A 15,188-nucleotide genomic window follows, 5' to 3' on the forward strand; every position below is an offset into this window, starting at 1 on the left:
CAGTCCCGTCCTCGACAGTGTAAAGGAACAGAAAAAAGGCAACTATTTTACTATTATGGAACTGTATTTGGTTACTGTTTTCATTATATTTGAGAGCAATTAAAAGGCTTTTAATATGAACATACTTACAATATTTCAATGATACAAGCTAACAATGTCCCGCAGTGCCTACACTGGGCACTCATCTGTCATTTTTCTCTTTGTCTTTACGTATGTACCCTTCAGTCTCCACACAGAGCGACTCCACCTATATTCTCAAATAAACAACTTGTTTATTAATTTTTATTACTCTCAATGTTAAAAGAGAAAATATTCTTCTGATGTCTTTGAAAGGCATAAAAACACAATTAAACTTGTTCTTTCACACAGACACGTTTTAAAATAAATTACTATTTTATTTAAAATATTGCATGTTGCTGAAATTTAACTTTTTTCCATGATTAGAAAAGAAATACAATACAATGTTTGGATACAGCTAACAAAAACACAAATAAAATACACAGGCAGCACTTTCACATTAGGACATGTGATGCAATTTAACACATTTGAGATATGGAATGCCGATCATTCTTGTGGTTCTTGAACTCAAATTGTAAATCTTTCATTTATATAATATTGCTAGAGGATGGAGTTAAACAAAACCATGCCCACTAATGGGACAGAGGAGTTCTTGTACATACATTTAAAACACTAATCATAAAGCACCAAGGTGTACTGTACTTCAGCTTCATTCATGAATTAGACAATGTAAAGGTTTTTTTTTTCTTCTAACAGAAAATCCATTATCTTTTTTAAGTTTATACCAATAACAGCAAGCACACCTTTTTAGATCACCAGTCGCATCAGTTCTCTTCAACCGCTCAAGTACATTTTCATATAAATAATGGTGGCCTATTGTTACTAGTGATACCAGTAAACCAATACAATGTCAAACCAATTATCACACAATTTTTTTATAACATGTAAAACTAAAACAGATGAAATTAAAACCTTGCAAAATTAAAAACACAATTCTATTACTGAGCCGGTGTTCTATAACTGTGTTATAAAGAGAAGGTGCAAAGGTGTTTTGTGACTCCAAGGACAGCTGGCCAGTTCACGGGACTATTTCAAAAATACATTTCATAGAACTTGTCTTGAGGAATACTAGAAACTTCCCACTTAGCTGTAGTCCAGTAAATATATCTAAAATCATATTTGCTCAGACTCCAAGCAGTCCAAGTTTCAGTTACAAAGGTAAGACAGACATGATAAAAAAATGGGAGCTCTTTTTAGGACATAAACCATAACTCAAGTTTTATTACATGGGCTTTGGCAGTAAGACATCTGCAAGCTTTAGAAGATCACCTACACTCCCAACTTGTTGGCTTGTGTTAGAACTACCTTGAGAACTGGCATGAAAGCTGACGTTTCACTGAAGTTACTGTTACTGACTATGTGAGTGTGGATAGCCAAACCTTCTAGGTAGTTGCGATTTTCAATACTTCTGGCAATGCTGTGTAATCCTGTAATAATCGCTGCTGATAGCTGTAAAGAAAAAGGGGAAAGCAGCACACAAAATTTATTTATTCATAATGCTACAGACAACAAGCAGCTAAAATCCACTGATTTTCTTACAAGAAAAAAAAAAAAAAAAAAAAAAAAAAAAAAAAAAAAAAAAAAATCGACAAACCTTTCATATCTGATCCTAAATCAAAAACAATTGACTCAGTGACGATGTATTTAATACATGCAAAAGTAACTAGGTGTTGTTCATTGCTTGGAAAAGTAGTCAGATTATTTAGTGGAATTATTACCATTTTGCTTAAGTTTACCCAAAACTAATGCCTTAATTTTTAGGAATACAACAAAGACGTTCAATGATTACAGGTGAAAACTATCAGCCAACCGGGACAGCCTGTCTACTAGTGGACAGATAGGAAGACACTAATTACAACCAGTAGCACTTGTCACAAAATGCCATAAAACACATTTTAAACGGTCTGTTTTGTAGTACAACTTTCATGATGCTGATAAAGATGCGGATATCACAGTATTAATGGATTTGGAGTTAATGGAAAAAAACTGTTGAGACACGCAGCATGTTCCCTACTTTAGTTCCTGTTTCATGTATGTACTTCTGTTTAAGCAGGTTCAGGAGCTTAGGAAAATAAAGATCTAATTTACAAATTAAATCATTAAAACCAAATAAATAAGACACTGCCCTTCAGTATAGGGTTTTATTTTTTTAAGCTCTCAGTGAATGTTTAATCTTAAGAATATTCTTCAATAAATGACACAATTTAAACTACCAAACGAAAAGCATCTTTGCTTTTGAATAAGCAAAATATTTTAACTAACAGATGTTTGTGTATTCTTTTAAGTTTTTAATAATATATACTATTGCTTCACCTAAAATTCATAACTCCTCATATTATGCCGTAAAGAGTTTTTTCCGTGCATCACATTTGATATATTAACCACTATTGCATAAGCCATCCCACTGGTGGGACATACACAAGTAACTTTGAAATATGGGTATGTTGCAATAATGGTATTTTTTACATACTCAAAGGCTGTCTTCTTTCAAGTACATCACAAGTTTCCATGTAGTCGGCTCAATTTCATTTGTAAATTATGCGATTTGGACACATACAGTGCATCCGGAAAGTATTCACAACGCATCACTTTTTCTACATTTTGTTATGTTAAAGCCTTATTCCAAAATGGATTAAATTCATTTTTTTCCTCAGAATTCTAAACACAACACCCCATAATGACATGAAAAAAAGTTTGAGATTTTTGCAAATTTATTAAAAATAAAAAAATTGAGAAAGCACACATACATAAGTATTCACAGCCTTTGCCATGAAGCTCAAAATTGAGCTCAGGTACATTCTGTTTCCCCTGATCATCCTTGGGATGTTTCTGCAGCTTAATTGGAGTCCACCTGTGGTAAATTCAGTTGGTTGGACCTGATTTGGAAAGGCACACACCTGTCTATATAAGGTCCCACAGTTGACAGTTCATGTCAGAGCAAAAACCAAGCATGAAGTCAAAAGAATTGTCTGTAGACCTCCGAGACAGGATTGTCTCGAGGTACAAATCTGGGGAAGGTTACAGAAAAATCTCTGCTGCTTTGAAGGTCCCAATGAGCACAGTGGCCTCCATCATCCATAAGTGGAAGAAGTTCAAAACCACCAGGACTCTTCCTACAGCTGGCCGGCCATCTAAACTGAGCGATCTGGGGAGAAGGGCCTTAGTCAGGGAGGTGACCAAGAACCCGATGGTCACTCTGTCAGAGCTCCAGAGGTCCTCTGTGGAGAGAGGAGAACCTTCCAGAAGGACAACCAACTCTGCAGTAATCCACCAATCAGGCCTGTATGGTAGAGTGGCCAGACAGAAGCCACGCCTTAGTAAAAGGCACATGGCAGCCCGCCTGGAGTTTGCCAAAAGGCACCTGAAGAACTCTCCGATCATGAGAAAGAAAATTCTCTGGTCTGATGAGGCAAAGATTGAACTCTTTGGTGTGAATGCCAGGCGTCACGTTTGGAGGAAACCAGGCACCACTCATCACCAGGCCAATACCATCCCTACAGTGAAGCATGGTGGTGGCAGCTTCATGCTGTGGGGATGTTTTTCAGCGGCAGGGACTGGGAGACTAGTCAGGATAAAGGGAAACATAACTGTAGCAATGTTCAGACACATCCTGGATGAAAACCTGCTCCAGAGCGCTCTTGACCTCAGACTGGGGCGACGGTTCACCTTTCAGCAGGACAAAGACCCTAAGCACACAGCCAAGATATCAAAGGAGTGGCTTCAGGACAATTCTGTGAATGTCCCTGAGTGGCCCAGCCAGAGCCCAGACTTGAATCTGATTGAACATCTCTGGAGAGATCTTAAAATGGCTGTGCACAGACGCTTCCCATCCAACCTGATGGAGCTTGAGAGGTGCTGCAAAGAGGAATGGGTGAAACTGGCCAAGGATAGGTGTGCCAAGCTTGTGGCATCATATTCAAAAAGACTTGAGGCTGTAATTGCTGCCAAAGGTGCATCGACAAAGTATTGAGTAAAGGCTGTGAATACTTATGTACACGTGATTACTCAGTTTTTTAATTTTTAATAAATTTGCAAAAACCTGAAGTAAACTTTTTTCACGTAGTCATTATGGGGTGTTGTGTGTAGAATTCTGAGGAAAAAAATGAATTTAATCCATTTTGGAATAAGGCTGTAACATAACAAAATGTGGAAAAAGTGATGCGCTGTGAATACTTTCCGGATGCACTGTATATATCCAGGAGAACAGCACACCACAGCTGCGTAAACCCACTTTTATCAAAGATCCCACTTACACTGACAGGTTCATTGCCACTGGATAGCGGAGGTTCAGACCATTTCCATGATCTACAGCTGTCTATGACTGGTTATTTGTATTACATGTAACAGATTTGAGCAAAACGCAGTAAGTATACTGTGTATGCACCATTATACAGAAAGCTTCTATCAGAGTGCATGGGGACTCTACAGTTGACGTGCAACAAGATTGGAAGTTTTTACTAGGGAAATGGCATCTTCAAACACAAGAAAAAAGTATGGTTAAAGAATTCTATTGATGTGGAATTTGAAACCATGAATTCTGAAGCATGGGGCATGCAGTTATAAAGTTTAATCAATGTGCGTTTAATCACCATTCCTGGACGCTGTCTGCAGCACTTTCTCCCTATGTTAGGTTTTCTGAGTAGTGCTCATCCAGTTTAACAAAAGAGTACTGGCAAAGTACCGGCTAGCATTTTCACTTTCAGAGGGGAGAGCTCATGAATTGAGTTGCCACTGCTTGCAGTTTCCCAGAGAGGAGAAAACCATGTATATGTGGAAAAATGTGCCTGTTCCAGACAGAAAGTGCCAAAGAAGAATTCAAAACCAGACCTCTGAATCTGAGTCAGAAGAAATCATTTGAATACAAAACAATTAGTTAGAAATATGAATACAGATTTTCTTTTCCAAAACTGGCTGTAGCTGTAAGCCTGTTACACAGTTTCTAAAGAATTATTTTACAACAGAAGATCTATGAATAATACAATAGATGATATCTGTAAACCAAACTCATACTTACATTTTTTTCGCACAATTTATCATAAAGAGATTCTAGGCGTTTGTTAGCATCATCCAACTTCCTTTTAGTTTGCTAAAAAAAAATAAATAATAATAATAATAATAATAATAAATAATAACAATAAACACTTTTAGAATCAGAAAATTGGAATTAGAATTTGACAGGAAAATCATACATCACACTCCTGTTCATATATATTTAAAAAAAAAATTAGTGTACATCTTTAGCCATTTGCCAAGTAATTTTAATGGAACTAAAATATCAAAGTCATCAGAGTGCATAAAATTAGGATAAAATAATCTGCTGCATGTCATTGTAATGCAAAAACAACAATTCAACATATTACTATGGTCTAAGCCACATCAATAAAGTCAGTATAATCAAACAAAGGAGTACCCAGTGGTTTATAAATTATATTCCTATCAGAAGAGGCATAAAAAGCAGAATACATACCGGATCAACTGCAGCACTCAAACACCTATTTATTAAGCCTTCAAACGTGATCTTCAATATGAGGTGTTCTTCAGGAATAGGGTTCTTGGCAACTTTTTCAGCAGGCATATACTGAGGTGGCTGAACAAAAGAAAAACATTGAAGAAAACAACAAAGTGTAATAAACAAAACATTAAAGAAACAGGCAATTATTTGTTAACTATATTTATTATGAGGCCAATTCTTATTAACTAAACTGAGTGACTTTACAATATACAGCATAGCCATCCTGGCCCATATAGACTCTTATGTGTTAATTACTGCAGATAACTGTTGGAAGACTAAACATAACAGTTTCCTCCTTAAGTCACACAGTTCAACTAGAATAAGATATGACTGTGGACATCACTGTATTACAATAGAGATATTTTAGAGCCATTCTACATCCCTCATTGCCATATGGCAGGGGTGGGCAAAGTGATTCCTGGAGGGCCGCAGTGGCTGTAGGTTTTTGTTTCAACCCAATTGCTTAACAAGAAGCACTTATTGCTCTAGAAACACTTCTGCTTCATTTTGGTTATCTCCCTCATTAAGATTCGGAACCCTTATTGCTTATTTAAGTCTTAAACAGCTGCATTCTCAGTTTTTAATTGCTCCTTATATTAGCAATAACATGCAAATGACAAAAGAAACCAGCAGTTATCCATTTTGCTTGTTACCCTTTACACCTGTGTGTATTTATCGTGCACTATTTGGTTTAATTAAATACTTGGAAGGAAACAGAAGAGAAAAAAGTGAAGGATTGAGAATTACCCATCCGTTTTATACTTCAAAGTATTTGGATGATATCCTTAGAATGGAAAAAAAAATCTAGGATATGAGAATGATTTGACATAGCAGAGTTAAAGCACTAACAAGCCATGAAATGTAATTATTGGCAAGGATTGTTTTCTAATTAAGCAACTAGGTTGGAACAAAAACCCGCAGCCACTGCGGCCCTCCAGGAATGACTTTGCCCACCCCTGCCATATGGCATGGTGGAGCGTTTAGCAGAAAAAATTGATTTCACAGATGGGGTTTCACAGATGGGGATAATATTGAGAGAGAGATAACTGCACCAGATCAACAATGATTTTGAGATCTCATGTAGTAGTTTTTTCCACACAAGTCATGAGATCTTCAAACTAGGCGATACTTTCCAACACTCCAGTTACCAGTATGGTGATTCTATAGCATACTGCCACTATGTCTTCTTGACTTTCACTGCTAGGATGTCACTTGTTTGAGTTTTCACCTAACATAACCCTTTCCCTTAACTGTTAAGAAGAGTTTAGTGCTCCAGTATGCCTCTCTCAGCACTACTGCTGTACTCAGCTGTTAACAGAGTAACTGCCGGCAGTGTATTACTCTGAACAAGTAGATGCTTTCATCAACACCATTTGCAACCACAGGATCAGAGTCTGCTGGATGGCTTTGAGTGAGGATCCATTCAACATATCAAAAACACTGCTTTGTGGGTGTGGGGATGGGAGAGTATAGTAGGGCTGCTATTTTTGATTAACTCCTCCATTTGCGATGGACACCTACTACCATGTTAGGTTTAAAGTTCTTAAATTTGTATTGCTGACAATTGCCCTGCTGCACTGAACACACACAGTTCCTCAGTACTGGCCTATCACAGAATGAGCAGTTAATTACAAGAGAAAGACAGGTGTACCTAAGAAAGATAATGCTCAGTATAACGTTGCTTTTACATGCACTCAAAATGATGAAGCTAAAACACAAACCATTTCCTTTTATAGGAAAGCTCAGAAAATGCAACTTAAAAAGTTTTTGAGAAAATGAACACAAACATTCAATATAATTTAGTCAACAAAAAGTAACACACCATCAAAACAACACTTAAAGTACCAAGAAGTACATGTAATGCATTATTAAGAATTCAAGGTACACTTTATTCCAAGATGCATTCTTAATTTATGGATAGGTTTGCAAAAAGTTTTTGTATTTTAACATTAAAAGGTAGTCATTTTAATACACCAAATGGATAAACAAATTTATTCCGTTAAGGGTGCACTAATATAGTTACCAAAAGTTCATGGCACATAGTAGTTGTTTGTCACAATAAAACTTAAATTTTATGTGCCATGGATGCTATACCTAATACATTCTATAAAAATAAAAAAATGCTAACAGACAGATATTATACAACGGATAAATTATATGGGGTTATAGTCTTAGATTTGGGGGTTGAAAACAGGAAACTGAGGAATATAAGCATCACCTCATCATATAATTGTTTTGTGAGCAATTACTTATTAAATGGGTAAAACAACCAAATGAAGATGCACAGTGTACACAACAAAAATTATATAATGAAATAATGACCCTGCCTCAGTTTCCACCCACCAACCCCTTTCCCTGGCGCTTCAGATTAATATATTAACTAGGGGGCTCCGCCCCCTGCTCGCTTCGCTCGCCAACCCCTGGTGTTGGGAATGACAAAGAGCGTGATGTATGAATGAGATATAGAATAGTGTGAAGGTTTAGATGATGCAAATAGAAAGCAAACAATAAAGTGTGTGGCACAGTGTAAAGGTTTATTTGAAAATTTCTTTGTACACGCCGTTTAAGTGTAAAAGGTAATTCCAGCTCAGAACTTGTAATGTCAATGAAGATGGTTATTGTTGTGATCAGAGTCAAGTTTGTCAGAGCTTAGAAAGAGTTGTGTCTCTCCAGGAAGTAATGGAATGACTTGGGTATTTATGTTTTCCACATTAATATTTTTTGGACATAATATAGTGCGTTGTGTTAAAAGGGGCATTTGGTCTAATGAGATTGCTGTTCCAAATCTGTCTGTAACTAAGTCGTCGCAGATAAAGGCTTGAGGAATTGTAATAATATGTGGGTGAAGTCCATCTGTATTGGTGAGTGTACCATCTCCCAGTTGTAATAAGCAATTGTTATGATCTGGTTCTGGACATCGTATCTTTTTTACTAACTGTATCTTTTGAAAGCAATGCCAATTGTCTGCATATTTTAAGGTGCACTGAACAATAGCTGAGCGCATGGCATGTGGAAGAATAGCTAAGCACTGTCTAAAATCTCCTCGTAATAAAAGTACCTTTCCTCCAAAGCGAATATTATTATTCATAAACGTTTGTTGAAGTTTATGAATGGTGTTGAGTAAGTGACTGGATGCCACTGTACATTCATCAATAATTAACCTTTTTGCAAGACGGATGTCACGTGCAGTGCCACCGTTAATGTTCATAGTGGATACCGATTTGTAGGATCTAATGCAGTTGATAAAGATTTCACTTTCAGGTACATCGTTAGTTAGAAGCTTCTGTAGATATTCAGGATATGAATGTAAAGGAGCCAGTCTAATTTGAACCTTTTGACAACAACGTGTAAATGTATTACTTGTATTGCCAGTTGTTTCTTCAGGGAAGTGAACTGAATGACAATGATTGCAAATGACATTCATTAATCCGAATGAATTTTCCTGGTGTATGTTTTGCTTGGGCCGTTTGAGAGGCGCGTTGTTGCATGTGTAGTATTTGGGACGTGTTGTTTTGGAGCTGTATTCGATTTGCCTGTGCTGTGTGAGAAGCCCGTTGTAGCCTTCCTTGCCGTTAACGTATGTCTGAGACGGGAGGTGTTTCGTTTTGAATCCGTGCCTGTTGCGATGCAGCACTTTGATTGATAGATTGCGTCATGTGGATCTAGGATGTAGATTTGTGCATATTTGCGTTGTTGATTTGTTTCAGGGTGCACTGTTCCAATGCGATGCAGTATTTGTGCACATATGGGAAAGCAGTATGGGCCATTGCCTGTTGGTGGCCTGATATTTACTCCGGTAGATGCAAAAGCAAATGAACTATTGTAGGATCTAATGCAGTTCATAAAGTTTTTACTTTTAGGTACATCGTTAGTTAGAAGCTTTAGTTGAGCTTTGCGTTTTTGGAGCCGAGACATTTTTTCTTCTAGAATTATGGATAAGTAATAAGGAGTATTGCACTCACTGTTAATATGGAGCCTTTTCTGTGGTTGAACGGTTAATAGTGCCTTATTGTAATGAGATCCACCTATGCTGCATAGTGTGAATTGTGTTTGGTCCCGTTATCCGAGCGGTATCGTTTTGTACCTGTGATCGTGAATTAATGACTTGTTTGTTCTTGAGCGTGAGAAATATGGATAAGTAATAAGGAGGATCGCACTCACTGTTAATATGGAGCTTTTTTTGCGGTTGAACGGTTAATAGTGCCTCATTGTAATGAGATCTACCTATGCTGCATATTGTGAACGTGTTGAGATGACGTATGTTTAATACGGACGGTTCATTTAGAAATGGGGCTTTGTGTGTCATTTGTTATTTATGTTACTGTGGTCGTGGGTCTGAATCGTCGTTTTTGTGTACGTTTCGTTTGCTATGTCCGTAGTCTGTCCCGTTTCGTGTCCAATGGGCTTTGTGTGGTACTCGCGGCTTCTTTTTTTTTGTGTGCTTGTGGCTTGTTGAATCCTCCTCTTTGTGTGCATCCCGTTTCGTGTGCAATGGGATTAAATCCTCCTCTTTGTGTGTGTCCGGTCCGTTGCTTGTGTGTGTGTGTGTGTGTGGGGGGGGGTGGTGGTGGTTTTGCGGGCTCTTTTTTTTTGTGTGCCAGGGGCTTGTTGAATCGTCCACTTTGTGTGTGTCCTGTCCGTTGCTTGTGTGTGTGTGTGGGGGGTTTGGGGGGTGGTTGTTTTGCTCGTGCGGCGCTGTGTGCAGCGCCTGCGTTTGACTCCTTTTTTCTGTGCTCACTCCTTTTTTCTGTGGTCTTGTCCGGCTCTCGCGGCGCCTCATTTCTTGGTGCGTGCTCACTCCTTTTTTCTGTGGTCTTGTCCGCCTCTCGCGGCGCCTCATTTCTTGGTGCGCCTGCGCAGTACGTCTTTTTGCGGCTACGGCCCATTTCTTGGTGCGCCTGCGCAGTACGTCTTTTTGCGGCTACGGCCCATGGCCGGATGTCCCTGCGTCCATCCGGTTTAGCATTCTCGGTTAGTAATATGGATTGTATATATGGTAGCTGAAGAAGCCCAAACTGGCAAATGAGAGACGGAGCCAAGCCAATCACATCATGTTGATTATCAGTAATCACTCAAACTGAACACTAAGCCAGACAAGCCATTGTGTAAATTTGTATTTGGATTAGTATAAACCACTTCAACAGCAAACAAGAACTTAAAATGTGTTTAATTCCAGCAAAGTGTATTATTAATATTCCAGGGCAATCAGCAAAAGCTTATCTTCAGCAACAATAAATTGTCTGCCTTTTATATATAGAATGGGCTGAGTTGGAGAAGTGTTTTCTCTCCAGGCTATTGTAAAGGGCAGAATGATATACAAAGCTGCCACAGAGATAAAATAAAATTTCTTGTAAATCTTTAAAATTGTATGTTTGAGTAATTAAGGAGTAGCATTGTCTACCTGTGCACATTATAAATAAAATGAACAGTATCAGAATACTGAAAAAAGGGCCCTCCTAATCTTTAATTGGCATCATTTTTACCAGCAAAGAAACCCCTTCTTTTCACTGGAAGTGTTATCTGGTGTGTTCAAAGATGCTCAAAAGCAAAACTGCACAGATTTTTCACTTGTACATGAGATGTTCAAGTTTGTCAAGTTCACCTTGCTGTAAAGTGTGCTCCAACCTTTACATTAAAAATGCTACACAAAGTGTCTCTAAAATATCAGTCAAAAAAGCAACACTGTCCAAAACCAACACATTTAACCATCCACCAGAAAATACTGGTAAGGCTGCTCACTTCTTAATAGCTTAACTTAATAAACTAATTATTATTCACTGTACATGTATTTTGGAATGCAAATGGACAGTGATTTTTAAACTTGCTTGTGCTTTATTTAAAGGTAGAAAACAAGACCCCATAAATCGATGGGAAACCCAAAGCCTCACAGACCAAATATCAGCTCTATAGTCATTCTACATTTTTAAGTGCTACAAGGTTTTCCGCAAAAGTATATTACACTATGCTTGCTAGTTATTCATAACATTTTGCATGCTCAGAACAGACTATAGTAAAGTGCATACACTGACCTGTATGACGTCACCTATTGGTGCTCCTGGGGGTCCCTCTGTGCTAAGCTTTCGCGTTGGAGTAACCACACTAGGCTGCGATAAAGGTTGTTGCATCATCTGAAAAGCAGGCTGTGACAAAGGTGGTCCAGCTGGGGACTGCTGTGGCTGGAATACAGGAGGGTGGGCCAACTGTTGGGATTGATCAGGAACTAGTGGATTCATTATAGGAGCAGTAATTGGAGCAGGAGGAGTGTAGTCTTCTGGAAGCTGGGAAAACATGACAAAATTACACCTTTTAAAAGAAGCTTTAAGTACTGCTATGAGAAAATAAACATAAGCAAACACACATTAACTTCTGCAATATAGTATTTCCCAATCAGCTACAAATTTATATAGACTTATTGCGTTGTTTTTTGAACTGTGAAAGGTTTATGAATATTGAGTGGCATAGCAAATAAATCCATACTTGCGTTTATGCTACATGAAGACTGTTAAATTTTGTACACCACGTGTTACAAATTGGAATATTTCTCAAAAATTCACATTATAAAGCAAAGCTTAACAACTATAACAAAATACTACATTTTAAACTATTAACAGTTGCAAAAGAAAAATCTAAAATATACAATATCTACAGAAAACACATTCTCAAATACTAGTGGAGTTTGGAAAAAAAAAATACTGATTTTTTTTTTTAGATTGATGATGAAAAAGAAAAATACATCTAAAACACTACCAAAAAAAAAAAAACAGCACTCTGTAATGATGGGCACTTTAATTTAAAAATGAACTGTCTGAAACACTGTTTTGATGTATAGTAGAACCCCTGTATCTGTGAATTTGTTTTCTCTGGTTTACTGTGACCCAAAAACATTAAATGAAAAATTCCAGAAATAACCCATTAACTTATTTCTAACAAGTTTCAAATTGCATGCCATTCTGAGCAAATGTTTTCACCATTTTTAGATACATTTTGTCTAAATCATGCATTCTGCGCGCAGCGAGAGAGAGAGGGAGAGTGAAAGTGAGTGAGCATACAAGTACAAAAATATACAAAAAATTTTACTCCTTTTTTAATGTTGGTAATGTCGAATTGTGTATTATTTAAACTTTATCATAAGTATGTACTGTCTGTAAATGAAAAAATACATATACAGTTTTCTCTACTATCCACAGTTTTGGGTATCTGGGGTAGATCTTGGAATGCATCACCTGTGGGACTACTGTATACATTTATTTATTTCAACTAAAGAATGCTTAAGATTTGGGAAACCATGTCTCAGAGTGTAAATTTTTGGTGAAGCATAGGGATCAATATATAAACACTTTAACAAAAAAACCAAAAAAAAAAACCCACACACCCCCATGCTGAGAATGTGTTTACACTTTGGAGTTATTGGAGGGGAGGGGGAGAATCTCTTTTTGTAAAACTACAGCTGATTCAGGTTAATGTTTAATAATCATGATTACTATTTTTTATTTTAACATACATAGCCCAAACTAAAACATTAAAATGTAGAGAATTTTTTTTTTTTTTTTTAAAACTTACTATCTTCTTCTTCTTTGTCCCTCTGCTGAGACTTGGTGGATCATTCCATCCATTTTGTGGTCCTGTGAGGTTTGAGGGTGGGACACCAAACAGTATCAGTAAGAAAGGGTAAACAAAAGTACAGACTACATCTCAAAGTACAAAAATAGAACCCTAGGATAAATGCATATGAAATTTTAAAAACAAAAGTTTAATAAAACCTAGGTTATAGTAACATTTAAGAAAGCCACATTTCACATGCAAAAGTAGGTTTTGCTTTCAGAATCATTAAATAGGAATTGGAAATGCGACACTCTTCAGTGCAAACTGGTAGTATTAATAACAGACCCTCAACAGAGTTCACCTCAAAAAGCTGGCATTAGTCATTCTCACACAAGTACTGATTAAGGAAAAAAATGATGCACAAAAAAAAAAAAAAAATTACAAATGGTACATTTTGTATATTGTCAATAGCTTTCTGACACTTGAGTATCCACATTAACACAGGTGATCATTCATGAAGCCTGTGCCTGCTGCTGTGTTTTGTACATACACAACCTAATAATTCAGCTGAAGAACTAGTACAGCTTTTAAAGGCTAAATAATTTTAAAAAATTTTCTCCGCTAGAAGCAGTAATTGCCAATACTTATCATCATCACAACAAAAAACAATTTCTGAATAGTAATCACTAGGAGGAGTATAAAAATAACGCATTGTTTAAAGAAGGTTTCAATTATGAAAACTGAATCATCCAGTCATGATAGCTTGTGCCGATTTGCTTGCAATTCAGAATCATTTACAAAACAAAATAATTCTTGTGATTCAAATTATTACTTATCTGCAATAAATCCTCAGGGTGTTAAAACCCACTACAATGCAAAAACAATTTTTCAAGAAAGATACAGGTATTTAGTCTGATGTTACTTATTAAAACCTCAACAAGGAAACTGACATACTAGATTAGGTGAAATGTTTGACATGGGCAACATTTTAACAATAACTTACTGCTTTCTTTAATGATATATAATTTTGGAGTAATTCAAAATTAAGTAACACATTTCTTGTGACAAATATCACAACTACACTCTATTTTCCAGTTCCTTACAAGTATATTAATCACTGAACACTTCCATCATTGGCACCTTGTAATAACACACTGCCTTATTAATAAGAGAAATATTGTACTTGATTACTAGTTTCAGTTTACTTTTTTAATTTTCCTTAAATTAACAATGCAAGTTCCTGTAAGCGAAGGAAAAAGACTACAGAAAAATGTTGCATCTGTTACCAACTCCAAGGTGCACATTTCTAATTCAGGTCAGATTTATACTTGATGTACAGGCAAACACTGTGACTGGGGCTGAGAAATGTCTACAGTTAACCTACTATCACTTGCACAATGAAAGCGAGCACTCTGGTATCATTTGTGATGTAAAATATGAAGACTATGCAGCAACTACAGAAAATTTGAGTCTTTCTATGCTAAAATATGCAAAGACTCTCAATTCTCCAATTTTATATAAAGAGGCTGATAGTGAAACTTGGTTATCAAGCCTTTTAAGCAATGAGGTTAGTAGGTCCATCTCTCCATTAATTTTTTTTGACCCTGAAAGATTCTGTGGCACTTTTGGCAGCACCCATACAGTGTGAAAAATCTCCAGTAAGTGTACGTTTTTAACTTTTCCTTTCCGTTATTGAGCACTAAGCAGACAGACTGTCATCTTCAAACGATATATACAAACATCTGCAAGCTTATAATAATAATAATAATAATAATAATAATAATAATAACAGGATCTAGTTCCCAAATAGAAATTTACACTTGCATGTTTTCTTTGCAATTTAAGTTTGTTAAATTAATTTTAACACTCTAAAAAAAGAAAACTAATGTGCATGCAATGATCAAGACAAAGTATCACACAATTACTTAACTTAATCAAAAGACATTTTATGATTTGCAGGCGAAAAAAAAGTAAAACACAAGAATATCCTTTGTTTATAGCTTTAGTTATGAAGCGTGTTAGTTTTATTCATTTTGTAATGCCTAAAAGGGGTGTC

At 36.6% G+C, this 15,188-nt stretch overlaps 1 protein-coding gene across 12 annotated transcripts in view; it reads right to left on the minus strand.

Moving 5' to 3' along the window:
- Positions 1 to 1,279: 1,279 nt before the first annotated feature.
- sec31a (SEC31 homolog A, COPII coat complex component) overlaps positions 1,280 to 15,188 on the minus strand; it is a 69,554-nt gene continuing 55,645 nt past the window's right edge. For 6 of the 12 annotated variants that reach the window (XM_028805355.2, XM_028805361.2, XM_028805356.2 and 3 more), the window contains 5 exons: positions 13,151 to 13,212; positions 11,620 to 11,868; positions 5,546 to 5,665; positions 5,093 to 5,164; positions 1,280 to 1,527 (listed from right to left, as the gene is read on the minus strand). In XM_028805355.2, coding sequence (XP_028661188.1) covers positions 1,348 to 1,527; positions 5,093 to 5,164; positions 5,546 to 5,665; positions 11,620 to 11,868; positions 13,151 to 13,212 — 683 coding nt within the window. In that variant the 3' untranslated portion in view covers positions 1,280 to 1,347. Of the gene's footprint in view, positions 1,528 to 5,092; positions 5,165 to 5,545; positions 5,666 to 11,619; positions 11,869 to 13,146; positions 13,213 to 15,188 lie in introns of all 12 variants that reach the window. The other 6 variants (XM_051929664.1, XM_028805353.2, XM_051929662.1 and 3 more) reach the window with 2 other exon arrangements.

Source organism: Erpetoichthys calabaricus, chromosome 7, assembly GCF_900747795.2.
Source record: "Erpetoichthys calabaricus chromosome 7, fErpCal1.3, whole genome shotgun sequence".
In the NCBI taxonomy this organism is placed as follows: Eukaryota; Metazoa; Chordata; class Cladistia; order Polypteriformes; family Polypteridae; genus Erpetoichthys; species Erpetoichthys calabaricus.